This window comes from Ciconia boyciana, chromosome 10 (assembly GCF_034638445.1).
Source record: "Ciconia boyciana chromosome 10, ASM3463844v1, whole genome shotgun sequence".
Classification (NCBI taxonomy): Eukaryota; Metazoa; Chordata; class Aves; order Ciconiiformes; family Ciconiidae; genus Ciconia; species Ciconia boyciana.
Window position 1 is genome coordinate 26,867,806 of NC_132943.1, and position 12,925 is coordinate 26,880,730.

General features: G+C 36.5%; 1 protein-coding gene across 1 annotated transcript in view; it reads right to left on the reverse strand.

Annotated features, from left to right (window-relative positions):
- The window catches only part of TTN (titin), a 245,382-nt gene that overhangs the window by 82,016 nt on the left and 150,441 nt on the right, over positions 1-12,925 (reverse strand). Inside the window, exons 132-152 of the mRNA XM_072874311.1 lie at positions 12,606-12,872; positions 12,240-12,506; positions 11,467-11,733; positions 11,233-11,372; positions 10,136-10,262; positions 9,241-9,383; positions 6,620-6,743; positions 5,494-5,760; positions 5,250-5,347; positions 4,929-5,097; positions 4,570-4,836; positions 4,149-4,415; positions 3,779-4,057; positions 3,264-3,672; positions 3,036-3,160; positions 2,675-2,941; positions 1,780-2,049; positions 1,381-1,683; positions 959-1,261; positions 413-600; positions 211-325 (exon numbers count right to left, since the gene is read on the reverse strand). Coding sequence (XP_072730412.1) covers positions 211-325; positions 413-600; positions 959-1,261; positions 1,381-1,683; positions 1,780-2,049; positions 2,675-2,941; positions 3,036-3,160; positions 3,264-3,672; positions 3,779-4,057; positions 4,149-4,415; positions 4,570-4,836; positions 4,929-5,097; positions 5,250-5,347; positions 5,494-5,760; positions 6,620-6,743; positions 9,241-9,383; positions 10,136-10,262; positions 11,233-11,372; positions 11,467-11,733; positions 12,240-12,506; positions 12,606-12,872 — 4,662 coding nt within the window. The remainder of the gene's footprint in view (positions 1-210; positions 326-412; positions 601-958; positions 1,262-1,380; positions 1,684-1,779; positions 2,050-2,674; positions 2,942-3,035; positions 3,161-3,263; positions 3,673-3,778; positions 4,058-4,148; positions 4,416-4,569; positions 4,837-4,928; positions 5,098-5,249; positions 5,348-5,493; positions 5,761-6,619; positions 6,744-9,240; positions 9,384-10,135; positions 10,263-11,232; positions 11,373-11,466; positions 11,734-12,239; positions 12,507-12,605; positions 12,873-12,925) is intronic.

Sequence of the window (12,925 nt, forward strand, 5' to 3'; positions counted from 1 at the left end):
AAGCTAATAGGTCTCTACCTAATAGTACAGCTAACTATCTGCTGAATTCATAATGGAGGAGAAATAGTTCAGAATCTCAAAGGTCTAAGGCTCTTTGTACTAGTTGGCATCACAGTTATCTGGTGAAAAAAATACATATTATCCACAAGATGCACTTCAACTGTGTGTCTTATCTGATTAATTATCTTTAATAAATAGCATATGGCTTACCAAAAGTATCATCTGCAGTTAATGGCCCAATAGCCTCTGCTGGGTCAGACACACCAGCTGCATTTTCTGCTGAGACTCTGTAGTAATAACTGGATCCTGGTTTCAGTCCAGTTACCTAAAAAGCACAAATAATATTTTAGTAACTCATGTTAAAGATGATCTACACATTTTGAGTACTTTGTTGATGAACAGAACATCTTACCTTAAAAGTAAGAGCAGGTACTAGTTTTGGGTTACAGCGAATCCACTTGTCTGTTCCTTCTTCTTGCCTTTCAACAATATAGCCTAAGACCGGACTTCCTCCATCTTTGAGAGGAGGTTCCCATGTGAGCTGCACTGATGACTTAGTTTGATCTGAATGATCAAGGTTAATGGGAGGACTTGGTCTCTCTGAAAATAATTTGAGAGAAATACATTTTCACAACTGATAAAGGAGTATGGTTCTGCATATCTGCTGTCTATACCTTAAAATACTATTTTTAAAGCCTCTGCATAGCTTTTTCTAAGCCAGTTTTTAAAATTGAGGTTGGATCCTAATTTCAGAGCAAAAATATTTGGAGTTCTTACTGAACCAAATGGTAGCAAGGTACTTCTGATATGTTTGAAGGACAAAAGTAGGAAAATCTAACTGTACATGGTATTTGTAGCACACATGTTTCTCAATTGAACTTTCCTGCACCTATAATGTATAAACAGCCAAAATATCCCTGTCTCATAATGCAATCACAATCAGTGCTTGCATACTTACTGATTGGGTCCATAATTTTTACTGCACGTGTAGCAGGACTTGGTTTGCCAACTCCAACCATGTTTTGAGCTCTTACTCTGAAGAAATATTCTTCATTTTCCACAACATCAGTCAGGACAGCTGACAGTTCATCAGCTCCAGTGGTCATAGTTGGCTCCCATTTGATGGAAGCTCTGTTACGCAGTTCAATAATGTAGCCAGTAATTGGAGATCCTCCATCATACTCAGGTGGCTCCCAGGTAAGTGTAGCTCCAAACCTGTTCACATCGGTAACTTCTACATTTTGAGGAGGACCAGGAACGTCTGCATTTTATTTTAGGGGGAAAAAGGAAAAACAAGATATTTGTTTTTTACCTATTGTTAGAGTTTGTACTTTTCTTACACTGTCATCAAACACTGAGCTTGTCATAACTTCTGCTCACCAAATTTGCTCTTAGCTTCCACAGGTCTCTCTGTTTCCACTGGCTCACCAGTGCCCACTCTGTTTCGTGCACTAACACGGAACAGGTACTCAACTCCTCCTTTTTGAAGTCCAGTAACAGTGTATTCACAATTTTCAGCACGATCAGTGACCATAATCCAGGTCTTACGCTTGATATCACGTCTTTCAACAACATAGCCTATTATTTTACTTCCACCATCACTTTCTGGTTCTTGCCAGGCGAGGCCAACTTCACCATCGTAAATTTCAGTGACTTCCAAGTTTCTAACTGGACCCGGAACATCTAACAAAGATATGACAATATTTTAGGGCATTGCATTTTTTTTTTCCCTCTGGCTTAGATAAATGTAAGCAAGGTTTTAATAATGGGAGTACTTACCAATGACCTCTACATTGATGAATGCTTCAGCCTGGCCATGTTTGTTTCGAAGTATAACCTTGTACCTTCCCTTATCTGATTTCTTTGCTTCATAAATTTTGAAGGTAGTACAGTCAGTTGTTGTATCAACAGTTGTTGTGGGCAGACTTTCCTCCCCTTTCAACCATTCAGCTTCTGCTCTTGGGTAGGCATCATATGGAACGGTCATAGTTAAAGGCTTCCCAACATCAACCACAAGGTTTTGATCACCAGTCTTGATTCTAGGTGCAGCTAAGGAAGATCAATGTGACAAGTAAGTACTTACATATATAAAAAAATTGATATATTTGTGTAGTCAGCAAAGAAGCTAACATAGAAAAGTAAAAGGAGCTGTTGTGTGAATTCTAAGCAAATCCTTCATATACTCATTGGATTGCTCCGGAGAAAGAAACTCGGGCTGGTTAGTATGTATTGTGTCCTCCTATAAAATCAGGGAAGAGGGAGTTGGTTTTTGAGCATTAATTTAATGTATTTTATTGGTCTGATCCTGTAGAATAGACAAATTGGGAATTAAATGTCTTATATGACTGAAATGAGTAGGCCAAATAATTTTCATGTTTTAGATCTGCAGTGACCCAATGAAAAGGTTCTGTCTCCTTTAGGCTCAATTCATGCTCTTTGGTATAGACACTGAAAAGTGACCTATATTTTCCTCAACAGTTGGATCAGTATGGTATAATAAAAAATATTTGTTGCCTGAATTATAATTCATACAGTTTAACAGACTTGCACTTCTCTCAGCCTGACTGTGTATTCATTTTGATTCAACACTTTGAAAGAACAAAAATCAATTTAGTTAAATAGTTAATTCACTAATCTAAGATTTTATAAAAGAAACACAAAGAAAGCAACTTACCAGCTAATTCAAGCTTAGCTCTAGCTTCCTTATCTTTGGCAATAAATCTGTATTCCCCTTGGTCACGGGGCTTTATCTCACACACCTGGAGCCTGTGGACCTTTCCTTCACTCATCATCTGATGTTTGTCACCTTGGACGATAATCATGTTGTTTCTCAACCACTTAACCTCCACACCATCTTTGTTCAACTCGGCCATGAAGATGACATCTGCACCAGGAGCTTCATAAATATCTTGTGGTGGTCGGATAATCTCAACAGGGATTTCTGAAATAAATGTCAAATCATTTGGTGTTATTTGTGTATTGTTTCTATTATTACTAATAATGAAGAAAGTAATCCTATTCAATTTTACTCATACCTTCAACAAAAAGTCTTGCCCTAGATTTCCTGTCATCCACTCCACAGGAATATTCACACTCATCATCTAGTCTACAGTCTTTTATGATTAATCTGTGCAGATTTCCATCCTTTTCAAATTGGTATCTTCATGGGGGAGAAAAGTAAGCAGTATTTTAGCTTCCAGACAAAGCAACAAAGTAAAGCAAGCATGTTTAGCATATTAACAAGCATAATAAAATGTACATACTTTTTGCCTTCTTTGATTTCTCTGCCATTTCTGTACCATCTTACACTGGCTTTCTCTTTGGAAAGCTGGCACGTAAAGACAGCATCATCAAATTCAGTGACAGTCTGGTCCCGGAGATGTTCAATGAAGTCTGCTGGTGCTTCTGTGATGAGCAGCTCTGCAACAGATTTGTCTTGTCCAGCAGTAACAGTGTATTCACCTTCATCTATAAATCCACAATCTTTAATGATGAGTGAGTGTTTGTATTTATCAATTTTGTACAAAATGCGCTTGTTGAACATGATCTCTTCACCATTCTTTGTCCATTTGAGGGTTGCATTAAGACGATTGACTTTGCACCAGAATGTGACAGTTTTCTTTTCCATGGTCTCAATGTCTTCAAGGGGCTCAACAATTCTGAGATCCTCCTCTGTTAAGACAAAAAACCCAAACTGATTAGTTTACATACTCATGATCCTGATGTGAAATTCAATGTAAGACGATGAAATAAATTTAATACAGTGCAAGTTATTTACCTAATACTGTTAAGGCAGCAGAGCTTTTGACATGTTCGCCTCTCTGGTTTGACAGTGAGATGGTATAGGTAGCTTGATCTTTCAACTGTGCATCTCTGATTCTGAGAGTGTAAACTAAATCCTTCTGGACAATAATGTATTTTGCACTATCAAATATTGCCTCATCATTTTTGTACCACTTCTCTTTGGCACCTTCTTTATTGACTTCACAGTTGAAGATTATTTCTTGACCCTCATTAACTTCTTGGTCCTTAAGGGGAGTTATAATCCTGAGTTTTTCTGAAATTGAGAAAATAGAAGAAATAGGACATCATGTAATATAAGGAATGCAACAAAATATGCACCTGCACATTGATAAAATAAAGCTTACCAATGACTGTTAAGCGTGCTGTAGCTTTAGCTTCACCAACCATGACAGTATACTTTCCTGCATCTCCTAGAATAGAGTCTTTAACCACAAGTGTTCTCTTTTTGCCATCTGAAATGATGTCGTACTTATCACCAGGCTCCAGGACTGTGTTACCCCTCAGCCACTCTACTGTAATTGCCTCCTTGGATACTGAACAGACAAATTCAGCTTTGTCTCCTTCAAGCACCTCAAGATTTTGTGGTCTGGTAAGAAATTCTGCTGCAAGTTCTGAAAGAAAACAATTTTGCACGTATATATGATTTTATTTTATTTTTTACTTATGAAAAGAATAAACCAGGTTGTGTATTCTTACTGATTTTTTCTATTTTTTCTATTTTAATTTTTTTTCCAGAAAACAAGGCCACCAAAGTAACTGTCTTACCATGTACAGTAAGTTTTCCTGTTGTACTAGAGCTTGGGAGCTTGCAAGTATATTTGCCAGCATCTTCAGGATGAGCATTACGTATAAGAAGAATTCTCTTTCGGCCATCAGAAATGTGTTCAAATCTACCACCATCAGGCACCTCCTCATTTCCTTTAAACCAAGTAACTTCGGCATTAGGCTTTGAAACTTCACAGATCAATTTTACAGTGTCATTTTCATTTACTTCAAGATCAGGAAGATTTTTTGTGAAAACAGCCTCTTCCTCTGCAATGAGAATTTAGAAAGATGATTAAAGCCTTTCATCAAAAAAACATTTTTTCTTGTTCATAGATTAGATTCTAAAACACTGTGTTTACCTATCACTGTAAGTAGGCCTGAAGTTCGAGCTGTTTTTGCTTCACAGGCATATTCAGCTTCATCATCAAAGACACATTTACTGACAACAAGAATGCGTTCTGCCCCTTTGGAAATTATGTCATACTTTTTGCCTTTTCTAATTTCAATGCCATCCTTAAACCACTTCACCTGTGTTAAAACAAATCAACATGGTTATCAATATTAACATACTCATCATAGATTTCAGTTGTGTGTTCTTTTGCAAGAACACAATAAAGTAGTCAATTTAAAAAATGTTCTAGTTGAAGGAGTTACTCAGATTAAAAAGTATTATTATTGACCTTGACACCTGGACGAGAAATTTCACATTCAAACCGAGCAGATTCTTTTTCTTTAACTTCAAGGTCAGTTAGGGGTTTCAGGAACTCAACACGAATAGCTAGAAGAGAAAAGAAAATTTTTAGTGAGAGAAGTCTCTGCTAGAAAAGAATAAATTGCTGACATTGGTATTATTGCCAGTCATGGACACTAGTACATAACATTTACAGCACTTAGACATTTTGTAGAAAATTGTAAATGACTCACGTTCTACATTGAGAAAACATGATGTCTTAAAATCCTTAGCATCACAGGTATATGTTTTTGCATCATCCAGTGTGCAGCCATGGATAATGAGTTTTCTGACCCTGCCATCAGAAATTATATCATACTTCTTTGTTTTGTGAATTTCTTCTCCATTTTTGAACCATTTAACTTTTGCATTTTCCCTGGAAACTTCACATTCCAGTATTGCAGTGGCCTCCTCTTCAACAGTCTGGTCCTCAAGTGGTTTAGTAAATTCAACTGGGGGTTCTAAAAGAAACAGATTTTTGATAGAAAAGATCTAAATTATAGCCAGCCCTCTGCTAGTACAGAACTGTCCCATACTGTTTACTAATTTTCCTTGCTGAATAATCAAAAAGCCTCTTAGACGTCTTCGCTGAAGGTTTTTTTTATTTTTTATTTTTAATGTCCAGAGACGTTCAGCTAATTCAGCTAATTTCCTAATTTTCAGCCTGCTGTGAGATTAGACTGAATGATATCCTTGTCCATGGGGTTTTTACTCACAAATCATCACAAAGCCTTGCAACTCAGTTTCTTTAGCTGAACTATACCCATGTGATCTCAGTGATTCTGGAGTTATACTCTGAACTTAAGGAATGATTTTTTAATTTTTCCTTGAATTACTAAATTAGTTAGAAGTTTGTGCAGTTTTTTTACTTCTTAGCCATACATCATTTGCAAGCAGTGCAAGTGGGTATACAGTCAACGTTATGTCACTTGACTGATGGTGTAGTTGTGCTCTCATAGGTTTATGGATACTCCAAAGAACAGAAAAAAGCCATCAGGAGCAATAAAGGCCAGTATTTGCAGGTCATCTTGAGGCCAATTGAATGTTCAAGTCTGCAATGAAGCCCTGGCAATCCTAATGAACTGATTCATCTCCTACATCTGACACATTCCCAGTATTTCCCCCTTTCCTCAGCTCTTCTGTGAAGCATAAAGATTTTAAGTAAGTGGCTATTTTAATCAGGAAAGTTATCTACCAGCCCAATATTGTATGTGTGATCCTACTAATTTGATATATGGTGTATGTTAACATCCTATTCCAGAATGAATCATGAAAAGACCATTAACACTGACTATGGTATAATTAAAATGACTGACTTACCTTTCACAAAGAGATTTGCTTGAGTTCTGAAATCTTTTGCTGTCAGTGATACTTCTCCCGCATCTGTTAACTTGACATCTCTAAGAATAAGTGTATGAACTCTTCCTTCAGCACGTGTCATGACCTTATAAAGTACATTAAAAAACTCTTTGTAAGTATCTACAACAAATATTTAAGAAATATTTAATGAAATAATAACATGAATTTATTGTTATCTGTGGAATTTAGTTATTTAGTTTTATATGAAATTCGATAATTTCCCTTTGTATATACTAAATATAGCTCAAGACACAAATGCTTTGAGGACTTTGAGAATAATTTCTGTTTTGTCCTTTCACGTACAAGAAATTGTAATTTTAAGTTTCCCCTTGTTTTAAGGTATTTATGCCCTTGTATTAGAAAACCTGAGTCTACTACCAAAGTTCAAAATGAGGCTGACTTGAGATCATGTTTATTTTGAACAGGTATTAATAAATACCAAAATAAGTAAATTTATGGGAAAAAGTTGCTATTAATCCTGGCTACACCTAAAGTAAAAACTTTTAGAGAGATATAAAGAGGCTTGGCACCCCCCTCATACACTCTTTCATAAATGCCAATTTGACTTTCTATTATTAAATTTTGGTAAATAATTCTGCCTAAAAAAACCCATTTCCATGTTGATCTATTGCTGAAACTACTTTGCAGTCATGAGTTTGAATTGGGCTACTCCTACACAAACATCCTTTTCTCTAGGAGTGGACCTGGGGGATTCAAGGATAATTCCTGCATTGCAGCCATTAAGAGGGCTGCTACTCATTCATGTTGTAAATTTTAACATAGCTCTTGAAGAATTCTATTTATTTATTTTCAGAGAAGTATGTGATCAAGTAGTAGATGCTGGTTTAGAAAAATAAAGGGTAAAAGCAAGCTTCTGCTAAGGAAGAAGCATAAAGGATTAAGTTACTTTTGAGACAGCAGTCCCTTTTGCTTCAGAGGGAAGGAAGGAACTAAGAGGCTGTCCTTCCTCCCAAATGGTCATTGTGTCCCTGAAAACTAGCTCTAGTGAATGCTCATCTGAAAGAGATTGAGATGAAGCCAAATATATATTTGACCAAGATAAGCAGCAAAGATAAACAAATAAGTCACTTCAATAAAGGTTATATGTGTACAGCTGAATGCCAGCCATGGAGGTAAAATAATGGTTTGAATTAAAAACAGCAGAAATGAAACACTTGTACAATTAGATTGATTCTTGAAGACACTAGTAGAATTGTTTCAAGAGGCTATTTTAAATGGGAAGAAAGTGATGCATCAAGTAAATATATGGTTTACTCTGAATTTCTTCTTGATAAAATTTCAACTGAAGCCAAATGACAGTTTTGACTGTGTACGTAAACCGAATGGAAATCTAGGGGGTTTTTTCATGTAATTAAAATGATAGCTCAGACAGATAAGAACAAAATAATGTTCCATCATACAGAATATTGAACATATAATATTTTTCTTGCCAGGCAGTAATAACTATCAAGCCACTGCACCAATCAATAGCTTTCCATGTTTTTATTCCTAGACTCAGAAGTGTTTACCTTGATTTATTACGTCTCATCTGCTGAATTTCAATTTTATTTATCTGTCCTTAAATACTGTAATAAGGTCGCCTATCGCCATGAACAATTTTTCTTTTTTATATTTCTATATTCTATTTTTTTTTAATGAAATAGTTTTCATTTAGGTAAATGTGGTGAAGCTCAGAAAGATCTAGTAAAACCTGAAAATAATATGTTAAAAATTGTATTTAAAAGAAAAAAATCTGTACCAAAGTATTATTAGCAGCATTGTTACAGGTTCTGAAACTTTGCTAGGTCCTGTAATACCTTGAAAGTTTGCTTTGTCTGAGGTTTCCAATTTGTATTGTCATTTGCATTATTTCCCTTAGGCCTAGTATGTGAAAAAGAAGTCTTAAACCCAGCGATATCCATTTATATTTTATGCTTCTTAATGTATTTCTTTATGTTTCTTTATGTATTTTCCCTACGATTAACTTTAAAAATTAAACTGACTGCATTCCAGGCTGCTCAGATCTCAGAGTTAAGAGCCAGCACTTGATGAAAGGTTAAAAATAGCCAGTGAGAAGTGCTTGACAAGCAAATCTGCCCCGAAAGTTATCTGGAGAGCCAGACAAATGCCTGAAATGGAATTTGAATCCTCTTAATCCCCTTATATGCAGAATTGGACTGCAACTCAGCATTCAGGAGAAAAAAGGCATTTCCTGATAGCACCTTTCAAAACCCTTTCACTGTAACTACAATTAACCTGAACAAAAATAATTCAGTGCTCCTGTGGCTGAGTCTCCAACAGAATCAGGCACAAAATCACTGTTGTAATGATGGATATTTTGGAACCTTAGTTTCCCTTTGTACGATAAATACTTCTCGTATTCCAGAATACCGGAATTTCTGGGGAAAAAAATGCTATATCTGATTTAGTGAGGATTTACCATTTGGCACAGCAGCTCTACTGTATTGCTGTGCCTTAGTACTTCTACTGGCAGAGAGTAAATGAGAAATAAAGAAGGGGAAGAGACTTGAAAGAGAGGAAGGAGGAGGAAACATGAGAAAAATAAAGTTTAGTTTCTTTACCTTATCACTGGGCTCCAGTTTCTTTCCTTGCAGGAACCACTCTACTGGGATTCCCTCATAAGAGAGTTCGCAATCGAAGGTTGCTGATTCTCCAGCTGTCACTGTTACATCCTTGAGGGGTCTCAGCAAGCCAATTACTCGAGCTTGGTAAGGAGAAGACATCATTTTCAGATTAGTGACTTCTACCTAAGAGAGAGCTGCTGCCCTTATGTACTAATCTCCATGGTGGCTTCCCTCAAGAGAGACAGACATCGCAATGCTGCTCTTTAAATTCCCTAAATAGAAGAGGCCACCCTGGGTTTTTTGGGGGAGGGCTGGTCACCTAAAATTTACTATTTGCAGAGCATGTTTCTTTAAATTGAACAAGGTCAGCAGGAAAGTTGCCGTGCATCTGTCTCCCTGCCAAGCCTTGCATGCCTCTTGCTAGATAAGGCATGTGTTTTCCAAAATAGCGAGGGCTAGGATTGGATTGGGAAACAAGTGGTCTTCAACTGTGTGGTCTGTCCCTGTCCATCAAGCTCTTAACCCTATCCCCAGATATCACTGTGATCCCATCCTCTTAGGTTAACGTGATACTTTAACGCAGTAAAGCCTTTGCTTGTAATACTTTGATTTCATAACAACATACAATGCCAGACCACGAAGCAGCCATCAAGGTCATTTCCTTATTTTTACTTCTCCTATATGAATAAAATATATACAAGGTTAAAAAACCACATAGGACATTCCTTAACTAAAAAATTAAGATGGCTTGAGTAACTAATCCTTGACTTGCTGTACTGGAAGGAATTGCTGTGAGTTCAATACAGTATAGAGACTTGTCCACCCATTCCAAAGAGGCAAAGAGTACCTTGTTTTCACTTAATTAATTAATTTCAGTTTAAAAGACACTTACGTTTCACTCGAAGGTGAGCACCAGATTTGGCATTTGCTGCTTGGAAATCTACTCCACCAGCTTGATCTAAGCGTACATTGTACAGTGTAAGGAAGTGCTTTTTGCCTTCCTCCTTGATTTCACATTCCTGCAAAAAGGAATTGAAACAATTTTTTCAGTATCTTTTTTGTGCTCCTCACCACAAGAGCCCCTACTTCTCCTCATACCATGCATCCTCATACCATCCTCCATTCACAACACTTAGGCCCACTGCCACCTGCAATATACCTTATAAACTTTCATTCATAGGCCTTTCCTTTCAAAGCCTCTTCCTAATACAGTCTGCTTCCTCTTAGAAAGAAAGGGCAAGAGGCAACACATTCATGTTGGTGAATGATATGTGCTGATTGACTAGCCAATATATCCATATGTAGACCAGTCTGAAGCCTAAGAGAACTAGAAATTACTAAGCTTGTGCTGTGACCTTTCCTTGAGAAGGATCCTTTTCTCTTACCCAGACACTGATTTTCATGGAACTTCTGATCTTTGTGTATTATTCACATTGGTACTGTTACATCAAAGAGTTGCCAAATTATTGCCAGTCGTGATTGTATTGTTTCTTAATTTTCCAGACCCTTCCAGCAAGGAATTAAGAATATTTGAATAAGCCTTATACCATTTTAAACCAATTTTAGCTGTCATAGTAATGGAAAAGAGTGTGAAAATATGATCTACTTCTATTTAAACCAAACATAACTCAAAAACTGAAGGTAAATGCAGACAATCCAAAGTTTTTATTTTTAAATGCCATTATGTTTAAGTGAATTCCATGGGGTCTTTGCACTTTGGATACATGATTGTTAAGGACTAGCAAGACAGAATGTACTTATTTATGTAAAATCATTTATTATTTAGCTATTTTCTATAATATTTTGGATTGTTTATACTACATTTTAAAAATTATTAATGAAAAAACCAGTATTTTTATTATAGTGACCCTTATTGAAAGCAGAAAGAGATTTCACTTAGTTTCTGCAGCCACCTTCTTCTCCCTCACACCCTACCTCCCTGCAAATTTTTGAGACACACATAAGAAACATCCTGAAATATTTGCTTACAGCTGATTCAGACAGGGGTTCTCCTTTTAGCTTCCAATTGCCATGGACACCTTCCTCAGAGATTTCAATATCAAAACGGGCAGTCTCTGTCTCAATCACCTCCACACTGTATAGTGGACGTATAATCTCAATATCCCGGTCTGGAGAGAAAAAAAAAAAAGTCATTGATTCCCTCAATCTCTAACGGACCCGAAAAGATCTCTACCACAGTGCAGCCCAGCAAAATAACCATACCTTCAATATTGAGTTTAGCAGAGGTTTGATCAGTACCACAGTCACAAGTGTACTGTCCAATGTCTTTCTTCAAAGCTTTCTTGAGGATAAGCATTCTCTTTTTGCCATCAGCCTTAATAACAACATTCTTTGATGGAGTAATTGGTTTGCCATCCTTCATCCATTTCACTGGGGCATCTGCTTTGCTGATTTCACATTGTAAGATTACTTCATCTTTCTCTACAGCAGTGTAATCCTGCAGCTTCCCAGTGAAGTAAGGGTCTCCCTCTGCAAGCAAAAGTTAAGGTATGTTTCAGTCTGAAGTTTTAGTCTTTCAGAAAGGACAATTAGTTCTTATCATAAAATACATTTCTTGTTTATGCCCTGCAAGAAGGATTAAATATAGTCCTTATAAATATTACACAGTTCTGTTGCAAAAAGAGAAAACAACAAATATCTAAGAAACAATTCAGTGTATTACTAATATTACTCACAACACTGTTGTGGTGCTCTAGGAGTTTCAGTGCACCATTTAAGTATCTAATAGTTAATTTTGCAACAGTTGCATGAAATTTTAAATTTATTTAATTATCCTTTCTGAATGGGGAAATGGAGACCCCAAAAAGACAAACAAATTGTAAAATTGTCAAAAATCACAATGTAGATTTAGGCCAAACAAAAAAAACCCCACCAAAGCAAACCAAAACCAACCCCAAGACTTTCTAATCACCATTTTTCATTAATAAGACTCTTCTGATAATATACATCATGCAAATTCTTTTGGGTATTCTTACCAAGAACAGTGAGTTTAGCTTCTGAGGATTTGTCCATAGCTTCCACTCTAATCTGAGAGGTATCATCAATAGTAAGATCTTTGATTGTGAGTGTATGGAATTTGCCATCATCTGTCATTGAAACCACTTTGCTGGTATGTAATCGCTGGTCATTCTTGAACCAGACAACAGGGATATTTTCATGGGAGAGTTCCACAGTGAACACTGCAGTTTCTCGCTCCTTTTTTGTTACATCCTTGAGAGGAGTAATGAATTTCAGGCGGATACCTATAACAACATAACATTTCATTAATAATAATGTTATCAATAAAAACTATTCAAGGATTATGATGCAAATCTTTCCTAGAAAGGCAAAGTCAGACAAACCTTCAATAATTAGCTTGGCACTTGTTCTCTTATCCTCAGCTTCAAACATGTATTTAGCTTCATCCTCAAACGCAACGGATTTAATAATCAGAGCATGCTTTGTTCCGTCTGAAATAATTTCAAATCTTTCATCAGGAGTGATCTCTTGTGTTCCTTTCAACCAGCGGAAGGTCTTGGGTTCTCTGGACACCTCACATTCAAACTTGGCTTCATCCTTCTCAAAGACCTTCACATCGCTTAGTGGAGTGATAAAGATGAGAGGCAATTCTGAAATGAAAGAAGAGCACTTTCAGTTTGGTGATAGGTTCATATAGACCTTT